Genomic DNA, 20,496 nt, shown 5'->3' with positions numbered 1-20,496 from the left:
GACCCTAACTCTACTACTCACTTGGCAAGCGTCTCTGAGCCTTCGTTTTCTCATCTGTAAGATGGGGATGATGATGGTAATGACCTCAGAGATGCCGTGAGGATTACGTGAGACAGTGCAAGCTATGTGCTTAGCGCAATAAAGAACACATACATAATAAGCATGCAGTAAACGTTAGCTACTCTGGTGGGCATGGCTAGTTATCTACAGATATCTCCCCTTCTCTCTCAAATTAAAAGAATCCTCAATTTTTAACTGGTGAGCAATGAGCTGGCCAGCTAAAAGACTTCCTTATGGAACCATGTTCTAAGTTCTGGCTAATGAGAAGTGTGTGAAAGTGTTACATGGGGCTCTCATTAGGTCTCCTTAAGAAACAGGGGGCAGGCCCTTCTTCCTTTTTTCCATTCTGCTGGAGTCTCCTTTCTCCATTTCAGGAATGCAGATACAATGGCTGGAGCTCTAGCAACTATCTTGAACTATAAGGACAAAAGTTACAATTACATTCCTCTGAACAGTGGATTAGGAGGAGCCTGTCTCTTGGATGGCTTTATGTACACTCCATACCAGCCCTGGGCTGCCAAACTCTGGACTTCTTTAACGGGAGACAGACTATATACTTTATTTTGTTTATGCCATTCTTCTGCATCCCTCCATTATTCAAGGCCACACTAATCCTAACTGCTTTGGCTGGCCCTTGTGATGGTCTAAGAATCTGAATGGAGGCTCAAAACCATTTTGAAGTCTCATTTCTGCAAATAAAGGCAAGACTGAGGCAAAAATATAGAAAAGGAGACACATGTCTTCAAAGCCTTTCCTGCCCTTCCAGAAGACACTGTGATGTCCCCTTCCTCTGTGCCCGGCTCAGAGGTCCAGGCCTTCAGGCCCGATGCACACACCTGTACTCAAAGGATGTGATAAAACTCAGTTCGCTCCAGGTAAGAATGATCATAAGGATCTCTTTTTCTTCTTCTTCTTTTTTTTTTTTTTGATTTTATTTTTTCCTTTTTTCTCCCCAAATCCCCTCTGGTACATAGTTGTATATTCTTCGTTGTGGGTCCTTCTAGTTGTGGTATGTGGGACGCTGCCTCAGCATGGTTTGATGAGCAGTGCCATGTCCGCGCCCAGGATTCAAACCAACGAAACACTGGGCCGCCTGCAGTGGAGCGCACGAACTTAACCACTCAGCCACGGGGCCAGCCCCCCCCTTTTTTTTTTTTTTTTTGAGGAAGATTAGCCCTGAGCTAACATCTGCCAATCCTCCTCTTTTGCTGAGGAAGACTGGCCCTGAACTAACGTCCATGCCCATCTTCCTCTACTTTATATGTGGGACGCCTCCCACAGCATGGCTTGCCAAGCAGTGCCGTGTCCACACCCGGGATCTGAACCAGGGAACCCTGGGCCACCGAAGCAGAACGTGCAAACTTAACTGCTGTGCCACGGGGCCGGCCCCAATAAGGATCTCTTTCTATTTTCCTTCCTGGGCAGCTGTATTTTGTTTAGGACAAAGCCTTCTGATAGAACTTTTGGAATAATCAAGAGGCCTGTGGGAGGAATATTTTGGGTTAGGGAAGTGCACACATAAGGCTGCCGGCCACCACTGAGGTTGACTGTAATTTAATATAAAGCACTCCATGGGTGCCAGAAATTAACATACTTCTCAAAATGTTCACCTTCAGGTCCCAAAGAGTCTCAAGGGCTCAGAGGAAGGGAGCGGTGAATGTTTGTCTGAAAACGTAATTCCCTCAATTCCTCAATTTCCCACATATTTTAAACCCGTTACTGTAGCAATCATTATTACATCACAAGTTGTACAAAATCCTGCGTGTGACGCAACTCAGAAGGCTCCTTGTTCATGACCAGGCAGTGGGTGAATAGGAACCTAAACCACAGCCCCCAACTGCTGGTCATTGTACAAACGCTCCTCATCTTTTTTCTCTTTCCAGACGTAAATGGAATATGCGTAATGGATAGATTTCATTTGAACAAGACAGAATTTGTGTATCTGAATTCAAAGTGCAAGAGAGCCTAAACACCTTCTTTTAGAGCAAAGTGTGTGTGTGTGTGTGCGTGTGCGTGTGCGTGCGCGATCTAAAGGTCCTTCCCCATGGTCAAGACCTCTAACACGGGCCGAACACGCTCTCTGGTTAAAGTAAATTTTTTCGCAAGAGCTCAAAGTGACCTCCAGATGACCTAATTACAACCTCGTTGCTTGTCTCCTCCATCACTTAATTCTTCCACTGAGTCTGAGAAGTTAAATGACTTTGACAGGGTCATTCAAACTCTGTGGGCCTTTTCCAGAACTCGGCTCCCTCAGGCTTTCAGACTGATACTGATGAGAGTTTTGAGGGCGTGTCAGCTTACTTGATTCAACTGTGGAATCTGCTAAATGTCTAAGACCACTGCTTAGGCTGAATCCAGAGAAATTTCACTATACACACCCCTCACTGAGAGAAAATTTTCAGGACATTCTGCTGACTTTTCTTGTATTCAATGATCAGGTTTACCTTTGCAACTGTTGGTTTGATGAGTACTACTGGTTTCAGACCATAACCAACAGGCTGTCGTCCATGATGTCGTGACAACCAGCAGATTTATTTTTTACAGTATTAGAGGTTGATTTATATTTTTTAAGTAAAACAATGCCCAAGCAAACGGCACCACAAGGAAAGTGCTGTGAAGCCCTCATCTTAACATAGTTCAGTGGAAGAGGGCACAGAACTTCTTCTTTGGAAGGCTCAGTGGCACAAGGCTCATTTAACTTTTATCTTTTTTTTTTTTTTGAGGAAGATTAGCCCTGAGCTAACTGCTGCCATTCCTCCTCTTTTTGCCGAGGAAGACTGGCCCTGAGCTAACATCCTTGCCCATCTTCCTCTACTTTATATATGGGACGCCTACCACAGCATGGCTTTTCCCAAGCAGTGCCATGTCTGCACCTGGGATCCGAACCAGCGAACCTTGGGCCACCGAGAAGCAGAATGTGCGCACTTAACCGCTGCGCCACCGGGCCAGTCCCTCATTTAACTTTTAAATTCTAAATCGAGGATTTCTAGAGATGGTTGATACCTTAGGTTATCAGAAATGAACAAACTGCACAAAGCACGGGCTAATAAATGGCCTTTATCATCAAAAACTCACCTTTGTTAGGTGTTTTTTATACAGCTGTGACCTTAGGACATGAGGCTTTGGCATAAAGTCAAACGTTTCCGAAGGAGGAACTAACCCAGAGAAACTGTCCATTCAATTCGTAAGTACAAGTGTAGCAACACGCTCTATCAAAATACAAATTTATCATGCAGGTACAAAAAAACTAGAAAGTGAATTTTAGAAGAATATCACTCATTTTACAAAAGTTTAAAACTACAGGTTCTTTTAATTACTAAGTATCAGTGGAGAATTTAAAATATTTTAATTCACAAAAATGCATTTACACACACAGCTTTGGAGAAACAAAGGGAATTTATAAATCAAGAAATGTATTTTAATAATAAGTTTCAGGTTTAATTTGCCAGTAAAGAAAAATTCAAATAATCTTGTACAATAAAAATGCAAATATCTATAGTTAGAACAAATTAATATTACTCATTTCTCACTACGTATTCTCTCTCGTAACATAAAAACTCATCAAATTTCTCCAAAAGGAATTTGTATTTAATATAATCATTAAGTGCAAAAAAAAATTTAGAGAGGCATACGACTAACTCCAACTTGCAACCTCATTGGTTTTGTTTTGCTTTTTAATAGGATAGTTTTAAATTATTTAATATTTTATGATTATATGCAGTAACCTACATAAAATTTAAATTCAGAAAAGCAAATTATTGGGGCCAGCCCCGTGGCTGAGGGGTTAAGTTCACACACTCCGCTGTGGCGGCCCAGGATTTCGCCAGTTTGAATCCTGGGCATAGACATAGCACCGCTCATCAGGCCACGCTGAGGCGGCGTCCCACATGCCACAACTAGAAGGACCCACAGCTAAAAATACACAACTATGTACCGGGGGGCTTTGGGAGAAAAAGGGAAAAAATAAAATCTTAAATACCCCCCAAAATAATTTTAATATATTAAGTTATTAACCAAACACTTTAACTGACATGGAAAGAAAAAAATTAAAGTACTAAAAAAAAGCAACTATAAATTGCTCAAATCTCAGAATGGCTAATTCACAAACGGTAACAATTTAAAACAAAATATTCTGAATTCAATATATGTACAGATCATGTACAATGTAACCAGTTAAAAACATGTCTTATTGGGACACTCATACTCTAGCTACTTAAAGTGTGCTAGCTCCATACACGTGCATATTCACTTGAATACAAGTCTCTCCAAATCGGGAGGGAGTGGCAAAGGAATAGAGCGGTGTATATCTATCCACTTGGTTCCACGTTTCAACCAGACAAGCATCGGTCAACACCTTCGCTTGGAATGAGTTCTAATGTGAATAGTGTTCCTGCAAACCAGAATTCTAAACCAAAGATTCTTGCAAAAGAAGAAGACTATGTGCTTACCGTATAAAGCTCATTAAGAACCTTCATTAAATCCTCATGAAGTTGGAATGCAATCTCTTTGCTCTGTAATTAAGAAGAAATTAAGAAAGAATATTTTAAAATGTAATAGAAACTTGTTTCTAAATTATTTACATCTTAAAAAGTCCATTGACTTAAAATAAAAGAATGCATAGAACGCGACAGAAGGTCAGTATGGCACTGATAAAATCAACATCTTTGACCAAATGGCCCTCTCTAAATCCTAGATCTGTGCACCAGTGGTCACCACAGGCTGGACAGAGGCAAACAAGTAGACAGTCTGAATGGCTCTCCCATCATCCAAATCAGACTCTACCAAGAAGAGACAGAAAAAGGAAGCATGGTGCTTGCTCAGATGTTGAGTTGCAGAACTAAAGTCATTAACAGAGGAATTCAGCATCCTCCTGTCTTCCCACCTTGGTATTGTCACACAGGAATTTTGCAGTGTGATTCCCAAAAACCTAAGTTAGAAACCAAAAGGGAAATTAACTCTCTCTTTCCAAAATTACTATTTGACTACAGTGTTAATTTTAAGAAGGCACTTCCAAAGCAGTAAGATGGTAAGGCCACTTACAGTCCACAGACTTTTGCATCTGCATTTCTTCTTCTTCTTCTTTTTTTTTTTTTTGCTGAGGAAGAGTCACCCTAAGCTAACATGTGTTGCCAATCTTCCTCTTTTTGTACGTGATCTGCCAACACAGCATGGCCACTGACAGAAGAGCAGTGTTAAGTGCACACCCGGTATCTGAACCTGGGCTGCTGAAGCGGAGTGCACCAACCTTAACCACGAGGCCCCTGGGGCTGACCCTACTATTATTATTCTTATCATTAAGACAAAAAAGAGAGTTTCACTCTTCCACCCAGTTGGTAAATAACAGCATTAGAAATATTCTTCCCTACATTACTTCTGAGAGTTTGATAGAGGAGTATGTGAATATTTTCTTCAGCAAAATGTGTAAGGTATTTTAAAGGAAATCATACATACAAATTTCCTCTTTTTTTCTGTTTGGAGTTCATTATGTAGTCAGCTACAGAGAATGGAGAAATGTGTAGTGTGGCTTCATCTACAGTTTGAGACAATAACAAGAGCATCCACTGGTTCATTTATGTGTCTCCCATCGGACCGTCAGTATCGGGGGTATTGGCCATGTCTTTATTGGCTCTGTGCCCCAGTGTCCTGCACAGAGCTTGGGTATCAAAGGGCCAGGACTAGGGTGAACAAACGAGCCACCTAGGGTATGGAATTTGAGGAGAGCCTGAAGCTCACCCTAGTCCACAGGAAGCTTCCAATAAACACTTGCAAAATGAATCTGTGAATGAGCTGAAATACTGAGTTTGTGTACCAGATGAAGTAGTTACCGCATTTGCTGACGGCCCTTAAGAAACCCTTAAGAAAACACTAGGACTTGGAGGAAAGACAAGGTCTCTGGGTCAGGCCTCCCTCACACAAGGTCAAATGTGATGAAGCAAAAATTCATGGCAGATAAAATAGTGTAGGAAGATGACATCAGAGCAGTACTTGAACTTTGAGAAATTCACATTCGTTAGCAGCATTTGTCACTGCGTTTTCTTGGAGTGATAAAGAGTGCTGCTGTTCATCAAGCTCTGACGGCTTCTGAAATCCCTAAATCGGGTGGCTGGCTCCGTGGCTGAGTGCTTAAGTCTGTATGCTCTGCTTCGGCGGCCCAGGGGTTCGCTAGATGGGATCCTGGGCGCGGACCTAGCACTGCTCATCAGGCCATGCTGAGGCGGCGTCCCACATAGCAGAACTAGACGGACCTACAACTAGAATATACAGCTATGTACTGGGGCTTTGGGGAGAAGGAGAAGAAGAAGAAGAAAAAGAAGAAGAAGGGAAAAAAAAGATTGGCAACAGACGTTAGCTCAGGGCCAATCTTAAAATAAATGAATAAATAAAATAAAATCCCTAAATTGGAGTTTGAGATTTTATGTTTTGCTGTGTCCCTGCCATGTGAAGAAGTGGATTAGGAATCACTCCCAAGTGAAACGAAAGTCACCAGTGAGCAAATGAAGCCAACTGAAACTTACTTTATTTTTCCTAAATCTTGGTTATTCTGACTGTGTACATTACACTGCAACCTCTTATGACTTCAGCTTGGTGTTATTTCAATATCAGATTTCATTCAAGGATCTGGGCCACCAATCCAGAACTCTCTAATGAGATCAAAGGCCACCAAGAAACTCTGCTCAGCTGCCCACAGTTCAGGTAGCGAGTCCAAAAAGAAAATATTTCTTGGCTAAGACTTTAGAACAACAACAACAAAAAAATCCCTTAGGTCCAATTAGCCCCAAGCCAAGAATATTTAGGATCAGATTAAAGACTTAGGTTTGGGGTGACAAGGGTCCTCCAAGCTCTCCTAGGTCAAATATCTTAGAACGAGCAAGAAGATTCTTCGTATACTTCATATTGTACAAGAGTTCAGGTAATGAGTAGAAGAAATCTAGCAACACAGACAAACTGTGCTCTGTCAAGCATACTCTTACATTTTTCTTTCACCTTTTCCCAGAGGCACTGAAATACAAAAAATTTGTCTGGGAGGCAGCAGAGAATAATGCTCAAAAGCAAGGATTCTGAAGTCAGAAAGCTTGAGTCTGAAGTCTCAACGACATTAGATTCTCTTGTGTCTCAGTTTCCAGATCTGTAAAATGAGTATAGTCATCGTAACTATCTCATGGGGTTGATGAGCGCACTAATCAGATGACACATACATAGCACATAGAAGAGTATCTAACACACAGTAAACATCCCATAAACGCTACAGTTCTTTGATTATTTCCCAGACACTCTTTGTAATCACAATTCCCTTGAGTGAAAAGGCCATGTTGTTATTTTTCTTTCTTCTGGTCTCTAAGGACACTTATTCCATTGATGTCCATGTAGGAAGTGCTTGGCAGATACTGGTTGATTTGGTTTTGACATCCCTCCCCATTGCTCTGGCCTTTATATCCCTCCAGGTGACCCCTGATTTGGGAGGGGCTGAGTACTGTGTTCCAGCCCTTGGACTTTTCTAACATTCATATTCCCTTGCCATATAGGGACACTAACCTTCCCCTTGTTCCATTTTCATGGGGGTCCTACTCCTAGTGGTACTGGATGAATTAATCAATCCCCCACTGGGAAACGGACAACTCCTCAAACCAACGTGATAAGATATATACAACTCATGAAAGAGGCCCTTAGGAGCCGGGTTCCCATGCGGATTTTAGATTTTGTGAAAAGTTAGTGAGGAGTTCCTTTCAGTAGGTAGACAGACCTCCAGCCATCCTCCTGACACATCGCCAAAGTTCCTGCCTACTTGCTCACTTTGACTCATAGTCCAAATCCTCCATGGTCTAGTAAATGACCTTGGAATTAACCATTTTCTTCCCACCGCCACTCCTTCAGTCTGCAAAGGTTCTTAAAGAATTGGACTGTGCTCTGAAGCACGAGTTCATGCGACGAACGTGTGAAGCGTGAATTCGCACACCCTTGTAATTCACAGATGCCTGGCCCAGACGACATCAGGTCCTAGCCTGAGCGCTGGGGGCATGGGCCCTGTGCTCACGGCAAGGAAACAATGAAAGCATAGCCTCATGCAACCGCCACCCCAGCTTTAAACATGTCTCCAGTTTATGAGGGTAACAGTGAAAACCAATCCTTTCTTCTAACTACTACTCTGGACCCCAAAAGAAGCAATCTTAAACCAAAACACACCTGCTCTGGAACACAGTTAGTATGCTGGCATACTAGACTAATCAACTGAAACCCTCTAATTGGAAAATATCTGGGATTATCAAAAGTCCATCAAAATTCAATAGGTTAAATATGCCCCTGGATTCTATTTCATCAGAAATTTGAAAACAGTGAGAGCAGACCCTTGACCTTTGAAAAAGAACTGCTAGGTAAGAAAAATGATACCAGTATTAAGAAAAGCAATCAATGTTCCCTTTGTACAAAAGAAAAAAATAACTTTAAAAAAAATGATGTATGTTTGAAATAAAGTATTTTCTATGTTATTTGAGATCAGCTGATTAAAATTACTTTTGCACAGAGGAGAGAGTCCCCTCGACTGCTTCAGGTATGGAGCTGGAAAAGGAAGTTTCTTTTTCCTCATGAAAATGAGCCTATATAAGTTCAAATGACGGTAAAACTTCTCCTACATTGCCATAGGATTCTGGGACTTTGACCCAAAAGGAAGAAAATGGTTAGAACTTCAATTCAGTTGACATTTACTGAATGTCTCCAATATGTAAACCCAGAGTTGAATACCAAGCCTATTTTCTAATTATTATTTACTGTCACTTTGATGTTTCAGATACTTCAAACATAAGTCCAAAATTAACGGTCCCAAAGTTTTTTACATTTTTTCCATTATAAAAACGAATTAAGTATATTGAAGAATATTGGAAAAATAGAGAACAGAAGGACAAAACCACCACCATTATAATTTGATGTATTTCCTTCAGTTTTGTTTATCTAAACATAATCATTGTTGTAATCATTCTATAATAAGAGTATCTTTTTCAATTCTGCTTTTTTTCAGTTACCATAAATTTTTCCATGTATTTATATAATTTTCAGAACTATCATTATTATTGGATTCATAATAACTACCCAGTGAATGCATATTAATCATACTCCTATTATGGTTTCCAGTGTTTCCACTATTTTCCACCAATCATTCAATCATTTATTTACTCATTCAATTTCAGTGATATGTTTTAAGCACTCTCAACTATTATCGCAAATGCTAGTCTAAGGCATATCTTGCGTTTTATGTCGCTTCCTTAAGATCAATTCCCAGACATAAAATTACTAGGATAAAATTTTGACATTTTTAAGACCCTTGATACTTATCAGAATATTATTTTGTAAAAGGGTTCCAATGAGTTTACGTTGCTTCCAGGACAACAGTGTCACTCAAGTCGACTCTGGGGTTTATCAAGACTTGCTTCTTCTCCTTGCAGGAGAGGTCACCAATCCTATCTATTCTGGCCGATCCAATTTTCTGTGTGTCATTAGAATTATTTAAAAATAAAGGTCTAGTTATGTCCTTCCTCTGATTAAAACCCTTCAAAGCCTTGCTATATTTTTTCAGGATAGAGTCCAAATTTCTTAGATCACCCCTAACTTGCCCTGTCTCACTAGTCTACTGCACCTTCCACAAATCTCAAACTACCTCCTTCAGCCTGGTCATAGACTGGTAACTTGAGGTCCTGTCTTCACATCCCTGTGCTTTTCCTCTGCTTCGCCTCTGCCTGGACTCTCGTTCCTTCTCTGCCTGGTAGAATCCTATATGCTACTCCATGAAAACTTTCTGGTGACTTTGCCTTGTCCCCCAAAGAAAGAAATTAGATCCCGCCTTCTTTGTGATTTTATAATATCTTCACTTATCATCACTCCCAGGCTGTAGAACTTAGTGGGCAGGTGTTCAAACTCTAAAATCAAACTGCCTATTTTCAAACTATCCTCTTACAGTCTGTGCATAAAGTACATAACTGTGAGACCTCAGTTTCTGCAATGGCAAAATGGAGGTGCCAACAGTCTCTACATCACAGAGTTTTATTGGGACAGGCCTTCTTAATAAACACTTAACACAAAACCTGGCCCGCAGTGAGTGTTAAGCTGATAATACCCATTATTATTACGCTCATCACATTTCTTTCTCTCCTCATAAACTCAGAGTGTCTTTGAGAGCAGGGACTACGTCTTAATTATCTTTGTATTCCCAGGGCCTGCTTTGGTGCCAGGCACACTGCAGACGCTAGATACGTGTTTGCTGAATGAATGGGCCCAGAGCTGAGTGAGGCATGGCTTCTGCTCTCCAGAGTTCACAATGTCATGGAAGAGCTACATGTGCCCAAACAGCTTTCCGTAAGGAGCACTGTAAAAAGTGCCACACTGAGGGCGCCCTGGCCAGGATCTCTCTTCCTGGAGGCCTGCAGCCTTGCTCCCCGGAACCTCCCAGAAAGGAGCGAGAGAAAGGCAGAAGAAAGAGCATTATTAATATGACCACATGTGGTACACTGAGTAATCAATCAAGTGATCTATGCGGTTGGACGAAATGACCAATTCAGAGGCCTTCTGGCCTCTCACGGAGGTATTTTAAAAGTAAACCTACTATGATGACCAGTCAAGGAATCCTGACCTTACGCTGAGTCAGAACAGGAGGAAGAGACAAAGAGGAAAACCAGATTAAATATTTAATGAGAAGGTTTCAAATGATTTTAGTGTCTTAGGCTCAGTGAGTCTTGGATGTAAATTCTGGTTAACAGGGTCAGGCCACACTTCCCCACGGTGTGTGCTTTTAAGCTTCCAAAAAATGTTCACGTGTCCTTATAACAACAGATTTCCTTAATTCACACTAGCTCTGAAGACAGAGGCAACAACATCCTCCAAAACGCCTAATGGAGAAAGTCGGGTTGGGCTTAATGGCCTGAACCAAGCTTCTGGGTAACATTTCTAGTGTTTCTGCACATTTCCCTTGTGTCTGTTAAGGGATATGGTTTCGTACTTATTAAAATGCACAACTAAATATCGGGGCATGGAATTAGCCTCACGATCGACTTCATTCCCAAGGAGAAAAATAATCCATATTCTCTTAGACAAAATTCCATGCCACGAGAAATGTGGGAAATCAGAAAGAATCATAGATACAGGGGAACCAGGGGTTCATTTTGAAACAAGACAAAATTTAATCTTAAAGGAAACATCTGGGACGACTCCTAGAATGTTTACTAACGTAATTGCTAAGCAAGCGTGGCATTCGGCAGCCAGGTGAGAGAGGTCTGCTGTTGCTGTGTTCAGCCTGTGAGCAGACAACCTGAAAGGTACAAAGAACACCAAAGTCACTCTCAGCCTCCCAGGGACACGCAGTGCTTGAACAGACCGATGAGGAAACTCAAGACTGAAATTTAACACGCTGCAGGGAGCAGAGCAGATGAAACCACCATTTTCATCTTCAGCTTGCATTTCCTTAACTCTTCAAGAAACGCCATTTTTCGTGCCACGATTATCTCTCTACTCAAAATGGTAATACATTGGAAACACCTTTTCAGTGTCACTAAATGCATAACCACTTGGGCATAAACTCTCGGTGACCGATGTAAACAAACCCACCGGATTAGAATCACAAAGTGCTATGACTTCAGATCAAACTGCAATAGAATTAACTAAAAAATATCAGAAATACATTTCCAGACCCTTTTTCAATATGCTGAACTTCATAAAAATTTAATAACTCAGTTTTATGAACAATTTCTTAATATTAGCATTATGAAATGTTTTCTTTAGTACATGAACCTGAGTCTATGAATTTATCTCTAAAGCCAAGTGTCTTCCTCTCCTATGACAGGCGTGTCTGTGCAGAGATGGTAAGCCACACTGCTCCCCAGCGTGACCCGAAAGCTTACATCTATGGCACAGTTGGCTGGGGTTGTGAGCATAGTCTATGGAGAAGCAAATTGGACCCCATGGTGTAGGAGACCCATGACCTTAGTCTTAATAGCACTGTGGTAAGAAAAATCCAAAGACTATTTACAAAAATAAATCAGTAAGTAGGAGATGTGCTCATTTATTAGTCATCCACTGAATGAGTAATTCAAAGGCAGAGATTCTTTGAGATACTGATAAAACTTCACTTGTTCTTGTACTCACATTCATTACACCAGTTTTTTTGTTTTTTGGTGAGGAAGATTGGCCCTGAGCTAACGTCTGTACCAACCTTCCTCTATTTTTTGTATGTGGGATGCGGCCACAGCATGGCTTGATGAGTGATATACAGGTCCACACCTGGGAACCGAACCTGTGAACCCTAGGCCGCTGGCTGAAGTGGAGTGCATGAACTTAACCACCACACCAGTGGGCCGGTCCCATTCTACCAGTTTTTATGAGGACCTTCTATGTGCCAAGGATAGAAAAGTGGCCTTACAGTCTATGAGGGGGTAAACAAAACAATTCCAATCCAGTCTGATTTATGCTGATTCAAACAACTCAAACCAAGTAAAATCGCTCTATATAACATTTATACCAAACCCCAAATTTAATAAATTAATCAATCTTCAAGAATTTAACCTCAATCAGAAACTTCCTTTAAAGATCTATATTTAGCCTAATCCAAATAGCAGCATCTCAGAACTACAACCGGATAACTGGCCTAGAGACTTCACACTGTATGTAAGTAAAGGCAGCACAAGGAACAGAGGCAAAAGCAAACCCCCCGGAGCTGAGCGTCCTTGTCACTGGGAACTCGGTTCCTTGAAGACAACCAGAGAAATTTAGAAAACACTTGTGGCTTGTGGGCAAATGCACGTAAGACGACAGCCTACTTGAAGGGGGAAAAAAATAACCCCCAAACCTTCTAGATGGGTTAGGGTCAGACTATTGAAATATCTTTTACTTCTCTGAGCTGTTTGCTCACCTGGAAAACGGAGACTTCCTAAGGTTCTGACGAGGATCAAATGAGCTATCTATTCTTCTGTGCTTAAGAGAGGGCCTGGCACACACAGAGCACTCTGCAAACCTAAGTTTTGACTGTCATTATGATGGCTTGTCAGCTCAGTGTCATAGCCTCGTTTCATCTCGTGAGGTCGCCCTCCATTTTTCTAATACTGATGCAACAGCCCATTCACACCAACTTTCAAACCAGCGTGTCTCAGGTAGGCACTTCCACATACTTCACAACCTGCTTTCTGGAATACGTAATTGTGTTTGAGGTCCTAGACCAAGGAGGATAAAGTCCATTCCAGAGAAGACTGCAAAGCGACAACAGAGCAGCACTCGAACTCTGAGCTAGCCCTGCTGACTTCAGCCTGAGCACCGGTGAAGCTCTTCCTGAGGGTAAAGCCAAACTGTCTCCACTTCAGTTCCACCGATTGGTCTGAACTCCCGTAGTCTTACGAGCTAGTTAATCCAAGCTCTCTTCAAAGACAGCTATTGTGTCCCAGCTCAGGCTGACCTTCTCTGTACTAAATAGTCCCCGTGTCTCCAAGTATTCCTTATATGACACAGCTTAAAAAATGAGAGAGTGCTCCTTGCCTCCTAGATCACCGTTCACTGTCTTGCAGAGCCTGGTATTAAGGACACTTACTTTATCCTTCAAGGAATAGAGGCTAAGATCTTGGGAAGATCAGGAGGCAATGTCCACCTTGCAGTGACATGCAGTCACTTGCCGTCGCCCTGTTTTGTGGCGGCAGTCCAGACCCATGTCTGCCTGCTTACTGTAAGCCCAGGAATCTTGGAATCATTGTGAGATTCTTTTTCCAATAGGCTAAAGAGCCATCAGCTAAAAGAGTAGAAGCCTTAAGAAAATCTGATTAGGATGGACTGAATAGCAATGTCCTACTTTTAAATTGCTGACAGACCTTTTATAAAACAACAGTAAAAAAAAAACCCATTCGATTCATTCTTAATCTACATGGATGAGAACTTTTGGAAGCCAATATCATTACAAGTACAGAACTAGTCTGCGGCCATAATTCATGATAGAGCAAAATTATCACCCAGATTACTAAGGCAACAGCGTCCTCACATTCCAATTTACTTTTCACAATGCTTTTCAAAAAACAAAGCTGATTATGTCATATCCCTGATTAAAAATCTCTCTTGGCTTCCCTATTTGCTTAGATGACAACACATCAATTCCTCAAACTGAGAATCAAAATTCTTGTACTCCCACCCCCACCGGCCCCCAACCAAACCTGCCTTTCTAGATCTCAGATAGCTATTATTCCCCCAGGTACACTTCACCATGCATGCTACAGGCTATGCTCCTGACCCCAGCCAGCTATGTAACTGATGTGAGCTTTAGGGCCAGGCAAAAAGGAGGTGGCCTGATATAATTTACAACTCACTATTGTAGAGTTGGGTAGATGGGGCCACCAAAAGCCCCGCCTACCATCATCTTCCCCTAGCATCATTTCCTAGATATGTCCTAGGCCTGATTGGAACCCCAGGGCCTGGTCCTTTGCAGTTCTCTCTCTATAGAAGAATGCACTTCCTCTAATTCCTCTAAAACCTCACTAAGTTGAAGATGTTGATCAAATGCCACTTTCTCTGTGAAGCCTTTAGCCGTTTCCTAGGCAGTGTGCCTTACTCAATCCTCTGTGCTCTTGTGGGCTTGGGTCCTATCTCTGTAAGAGCAGTTACCAATTTATAATGTAATTTTTATCTTTACACTTCCTTTCCTTACTGGACTGTAAACTTCTTTGGAGTACTAATTGAGGATTTGTGTCTTACTTTTGTGACCTTAGAACCCACCACTGGGCCTGTCACATAATGATAATCCATAAAGTTTGTTGAATGAATAATGAAATAGAATGTCTACTCTATTTTGCAAAAGAAAGCTGATTTCAGTAAAGTGAAGTTTCAAAAAAAAAAAAAGAAAGGTAAGGAAAAGTAGAAGTTACAATGGATTGGTCATGACTGTTCACTGGAATTATAAGACCTTGCCAAATAATCAAAGAAAATTATTTTGGTAGACCCTCAGAATCTGCATCTTTAGAGTTAAAGAGATGAAATTTTTATGAGCATGTTCATTCAGGCCAGTTCACTAGCTAATTATGGTTCTGTGTTCAATTGAAACTAACAAAGTTTAAAAAGTAAAAATGATGCATATATTTATTTACTACCAATTATTGAACATTACTGATTTTTCTCAATCTAAATAGTTCCTATATCCAGTGTCAACATTTTTTATTTTTGTAAGTTTCTAGGTTGATCTGACAAAGTAGTCAGTTGGTAAAATTTCTCCTTGTTTCTACTTAATTACTTCTCTAATAATGAGACATTTTTCCCCCTTTGCTTGAGATTTAAAAGGTACTGAAATCAATATGACAGCCATATTCAGTATCTGTTGGCAACTGCCTATTTTTGGGTTGCTAGAATTCAAGTATCACAGTGTTTCTTAATTCAAATATTTGCTGCATGAGCAATATCCCCAATATGGCATTCTTGCAGCTGCTGGAAATCTTTTAGAATCCTACCGTGTGTAATTAAACATAGTCTTCAAATGGTAAGAAACCTTGGCTAGCAACCAGAATCCTGTTCTCAGGTTGCTCTAGACTTTGTTGATCTCAACTGCAGACACCTCGACATATGGTAGGAATGTTCTCTCCTCATCAGTTCTTTTCTTCAGGCTGCAATTTCCTTCTTGGAGGAGGAGAATGAGTAAGGATTCAGTGTCTATGGCTCTTTGAAAAGGAACTTTATTACGTGCTAATCTACTATAAATAACTGAACCTAAATAAACCTGGTACTGAGTGATATTTTCTTTTTACTCCTCTTTATGGGAGGTCAGGACTGGGTATCTTTTGATCTACTCCATGTTTGTTAGTTTAATCTAGAGTTGTAAACGCTGTGATTGAAAAACAAACCAAATTGGAACATTTCTTTAAAGGAAAAACCTGGGTGAACAGAAGACTCAGTTTGGATCAATGGTTTTCCACTTGGGCCAATTTTCCCCCCAGGACACATTTGGTAATATCTGAAGACATTTTTGGTCGTCACAACCAGTAAGTTGCTACCGGCATTTCATACGCAGAGAAATTCATTCTCATATAATTGTTGTTTTCCCAAAAGTAATGTAGCATTTCTCTCTGGCTGCTGTCAATATTTTTTCCTTTGTCTTTAGTTTGATTATGAAGTGTCTGGGTATAGACGTGTTTGGATTCATCTAGTTTGGGTTTTTCTGAGTTTCTTAAATGTGTAAGTTTATCTCATTTGCCAAATTTTGGTAAATTTTCTTCCAATTCTTTTTTCAAATATTCTGTCTGCACACACTTTCTCTTCTCCTTCAAGAATTCTGCTGTCATGAATATCAGACCTTTTGGTAGTGTCCCAAAGGTCCCTGAGGCTCTGCTCATTTTTTTTTCAATCTTTTTTCTCTCTGTTGTTCAGATTGAATAATTTCTATTAGATCTGTCTTCAAGATTAACAGAAATTAATCTGACTCTTTCTTCAGTTATCTCAATTGTGCTATTGAGCCCATCTAGTGAGTTTTTTATTTTGGTTATTGTATTTTTCTAAAATTTCCATTTGGTTACTTATAACATATTTCTTTGCAGAGACTTACTATCTTTCCATTCATTTCAAGAGGGCTTGCCTTTACTTCTTGGGATATTTTTATCACCGTTGCTTTAAAAAATTTTGCTAGGTAATTCCAACATTTGTGTCACTCAGAATTGGTGCCTGTTGTCTTTCCCCATGTGAGTTGCCATTTTCCTGGTTCTTTGTATGCTGAATAATTTTGGACTGTATTCTGGATATTCTGAATATTATTGTTATGAGACTCCGGGTCTTGTTTAAACCATATGTAGGATGTTGATATTTCTGTTTTATTGGGAAACCAATCTGGTTGGATTCAGGGTGCAAATTCTGACTGGCCTTCTATGGGTCGTGGTTTCAATGTCAGTTCTGTTTCCCACATCTTTGAAGCACTATTTGGATCTGTCCTGCATATGCACCATCCAGTGGCCAGTCTGAAACCAAGGCAATGGTCCATCTCTTAGCTCAGTTCTCAAAGTCTCTGGTAGGCACACTGCTTAAGATCAGACCCAGCATGTACAGCTCAGGAGTTCATAACGAACTTTATGGGATTGCTTTTTTCTTCTTCACCCTCTCTGTGATCTCCCTAGTATTTTTTGGTTTCTTGGAACATCCCTTTTCAGTCCTCTGACCACAAAGCTAGCATTTTAGTTATTCCACTCTGCCACAAACTTCCCATGATTGATTTCTCCTCTGATTTCCCTCTCTTGGGAAGTAGACTGCACAAAATAGTGTTGCTTACATCTAGCCCTGTATATACTGGATCATGCTGAAATGCCATGAAATTTCTGTCATGTGGATGACACTCATCTCTGGTTTCTAAAACAGATGCAAGTATTCATTCAATAAATATTTATGGAGCATCTGCTATGTGCCAGTCACTGTTTCCGTGAACAATAGAAGGTTCCTTCCCTTAGGAACTTACATGTGAATTGAGGGGAGACAGAAAGTGAACAAATATTAAATAAATATATAATATGCCAGAAAGAGATAAGTGCTATAGAGAAAAATAACATTAGGGAAGGGAAATGGGGATATAGACTTTCATTCAGAGTGAGGTGGGAGCCAAGAGAGTGAGCAAAGGAGTAACGGGATCTGCTTGAAGTTAAAAGGATTGTTCCAGTTTTTCCTATTTATATATTTGATTAGTCATTTCAAAGACAACTTGGGAGGTAAGGCAGTTGGAGCCCAGGTGCAAGCTACCGTCTTGCTCAGAAGTTGCCTGGTATCATGTCTTTTCATTTTAATGATCCTAATACTGTATATTCAAAGCATAGTTTTCAAGTGTACCTGGTGAAGAGGCTAATTCTCCATTAATAAAGAGCATTTGGGGCTGAATCAGTTACTGGATATAGTTCCCCACTACTCTACTGTAAACACTGACTGGCGTACTCTGGGTCAAGTTTCTTTAAGGTTTTAGTTTACAATAAATAATTGCTTTCTTGTGTGTCTTATACAATAGGCTCATTGTACAAAAATCAGAAGCTAGAGATAAGCAAAAAGAAGAAAATAAAAGTAATTTAGAGATAGTCATTTAAAATAATTTTGGTATATACACTTCCAGATTTTTTTTAATCATAAATAAGTTTCAAGTGCTTTTCTTTGTTTTCCTTTTTTGCTTTCTTCTTCTTTTCTTTAAAGCCCCCAGTACATAGTTGTATATTCTAATTGTAGGTCCTTCTGGCTCTGCTATGTGGGACGCTGCCTCAGCATGGCCTGATGAGTGGTGCCATGTCTGCGCCCAGGATCTGAACCAGCGAAACCCTGGGCCTCTGAAGCAGAGCCCGTGAACTTAACCACTCAGCCACGGGGCTGGGCCCTCAAGTGCTTTTCAACAACTATTCTCATTGTAATTATAGGTTCAAATACTAACATGAGAGTGTCAGTACTGCCATATCATGCTGTGTGACAAAATGTCCAACTTAGCTGACATCAGGTTTTTTAAAATTTTAGGCATGTGTCGCTTAACAATGGGGATACGTTCTGAGAAATGTGTCATTAGGCGATTTCATTGTTGTGCAAATATCACAGAGTGTACTTACACAAACCTAGATGGTATAGACTACTACATACCTAGGCTATGTGGTACTAATCTATGGGACCACTGTCGTATATGTGGTCTGTCACTGGCTGAAATGTTGTCATGTGGCACGTAACCACATATCCCTTTCCAAGGAGACACACATACGTCATCTGCTTAACGTCTCTTTAAAAGTCTTTAATAAACCTTCTGAACTGAGGGTGAATGCTCACCTAGTAACTTGCCTGCTAGATTGATAGGTAGGTCAATCACATACGTCCTGCTGTCGTTAAGTAATAAAGGCAACACTGTAAACGCAAGAACAGCAGCACCAACATCTGCTTTTATTAAGCACTTACTGTGTGCCAGCCATCCTATAAGCAATTTATACATGCAAATTAAAAATATTTTCTAAAATATTTCAGCAAATTACATCACTGTAAGAAATGATAGCTTGGTTTTGATTTATTTCTGGAAAAAGGAGCCAGCTCTAGGGTTGATAACACTCAAGAGAACCAGCTAGTAGTGTTAGCTTCAACTATTCTCACTTATTTATCCAGGCGCCATCAATAATTAAGCTGTCCCTGGAGGCCAGCAGAATACCATTTAATTCTTCTGCTACACTGCACTGAATGCTCTGAAAAAGTTCCTCTTGTTATATTATTTATTACTGTTACATAAGCATCCTAAATCATACATGGTAGCTCTGTGCTAATGAAACAGTCAATTTATTTTTCAGGGGATAGATTACTCATTGGTAAATCACAGCCATGACCATCTTTACTCCAGAAAGGCAAAACGAAAGAATTTCATCCAAAGCATGAAATTCTAATGCCACCTTTTGACCAAATATTCTATTTCAAGGAATGTAGCATAAGAAAAAAATACCATAGATGTGTGAAAGATTTAAATGTCCAACAACAGGAAAATAACATGGCCACGCGGATAGTGAAACACTATGCAGGTATGGAGAATCCTGTTTTAAAAGATTACTTCCAGACATGTGAAATGCTAATGATAGTTTACATAAAAAGGGCAGGTTCCCAAGCTACATGTAACGAAATTTCAATTTTGTAAAATACATATGTATATTTGTATACTACACATATATATTTATGAATACCGAAAAGGTATAGCCTAAAATATTAACAGTAGGCAGTGTTAATATGGATAATTTTTACCTTTTTTAGTGTTTTCTAAATTTCTACAATGAATATACATTTTTATATTCAAAAAGAAATACTCTTTCTCTTTCATATATAGATTGGTGTTTTTCAGATTTTTTAAAACTTATGGACCTTTTCTTCAAAACAAGGTTAGAGCCTTAGCGATCTGTAGTAGACTGGTACCTTTTATTAACTTATATTAAAGCATGTCTTTGAATATTAATTTATTTTAAGTGCTCTAATTGAAATTTTTTCCCCATGAATTGTTTTCTTTCATATTGGGGTATTTCAATAGAACATGATTGGCTTTGATCAAAATAAAAATGACTATAAATTTCCAAATCTTACTAGTAATCTCTCCTTCCTTTCGGAGAGGGCCACACAATCAATAAACCCAAAGTGGCTTAATTTAATTCCTACCAGTCTGAATCTGATAACCCACGGCATTTACGCTAAAGTGGGGTAATTCTCAGTGGCTCGGAGACAGTCTCTGCTGCTTTGAATGGCTTCCTATAGCTTGGATGACTGACAGATTTTGCTGCCTCATCCAGAACTACTGTCCTTCAGGATTTGCATGAGAAATAAACAGGGCCAAGAACCATCATGTCCTAATCTCAGAAGCTTCTGAACTGGGCATTGAGTAACATCTCCAGTTACCACCGAAAAACACGCACAGAGTCATAGTCAGTATGAACCATCTAAGACCTATGAGCAAAGACAAGAATGCACACCAGCCAGCCT

At 40.1% G+C, this 20,496-nt stretch overlaps 1 protein-coding gene across 6 annotated transcripts in view; it reads right to left on the bottom strand.

The window, feature by feature from the left end:
• SRGAP1 (SLIT-ROBO Rho GTPase activating protein 1) overlaps window positions 1–20,496 on the bottom strand; it is a 265,246-nt gene that overhangs the window by 100,616 nt on the left and 144,134 nt on the right. For all 6 annotated transcript variants that reach the window (XM_001491676.6, XM_005611367.4, XM_070271841.1 and 3 more), the window contains one exon: window positions 4,509–4,571. In XM_001491676.6, the coding sequence (XP_001491726.2) occupies window positions 4,509–4,571 (63 nt within the window). The remainder of the gene's footprint in view (window positions 1–4,508; window positions 4,572–20,496) is intronic.

Source organism: Equus caballus, chromosome 6 (assembly GCF_041296265.1).
Source record: "Equus caballus isolate H_3958 breed thoroughbred chromosome 6, TB-T2T, whole genome shotgun sequence".
Classification (NCBI taxonomy): Eukaryota; Metazoa; Chordata; class Mammalia; order Perissodactyla; family Equidae; genus Equus; species Equus caballus.
Note: the sequence above shows the minus strand (reverse complement) of the source record. Positions and strands in the feature narration are given on the sequence as shown.